The sequence below is a fragment of the Phaethon lepturus genome, unplaced genomic scaffold (assembly GCF_000687285.1).
Source record: "Phaethon lepturus isolate BGI_N335 unplaced genomic scaffold, ASM68728v1 scaffold33802, whole genome shotgun sequence".
NCBI lineage: Eukaryota > Metazoa > Chordata > Aves > Phaethontiformes > Phaethontidae > Phaethon > Phaethon lepturus.
Window position 1 is genome coordinate 374 of NW_010524637.1, and position 531 is coordinate 904.

The 531-nt window shown below is 66.1% G+C and overlaps 1 protein-coding gene across 1 annotated transcript in view; it reads left to right on the top strand.

Moving 5' to 3' along the window:
- The window catches only part of LOC104617246 (digestive cysteine proteinase 2-like), a gene marked incomplete at its 5' end in the record, with an annotated part of 1,500 nt that overhangs the window by 290 nt on the left and 679 nt on the right, over positions 1-531 (top strand). The window contains one exon of the mRNA XM_010282511.1: positions 104-146. Coding sequence (XP_010280813.1) covers positions 104-146 — 43 coding nt within the window. The remainder of the gene's footprint in view (positions 1-103; positions 147-531) is intronic.

Genomic DNA, 531 nt, shown 5'->3' on the forward strand with positions numbered 1-531 from the left:
GGGCCCCAGCCTCCCTGTGGTTCAAAGCACAGTCCAAAGCCAAACCACAGGGCTCAGCTGGGCAGTTTCATCACCGCGTGCCTCGGTTTCTCTTGCAAAACAGGGACAAGGCTCCTCCACCCATGGGTGGTGCCATGGGTCCCTCCGTACCCTGGGGTGCAGGGACGGAGCAGGGCTGCCCGGGGACAGGGACGTGGCTGCAAGATGCAGGCAACAGCCCCCCCAGGGCTTCGGGTGCAGAGCCAGCTCCCCGTGCCGCGTGCAGGCAACGCTGTGTCCCTGCAGCAACTAGGAAAATGTCCCCGCCACGGCGGGGAAGGGAGGACAGAGGGACCAGAGCCGGGATGCTGCTGTCCCAGCTCAAGTCCCAGATCACTCCCTGCACCAGAGCAGAGCTTCACGGGGGCAGCCACGCTGGGCAGGGTCCCAGCGAGGGGGCCTGGGGGCTCCGGATGACATGGTATCCCCCCACCCGGGTGCCACAGAACGGCTTTTGCCCCCACAACCACTATGAGGAGGCGGGCGCGAACA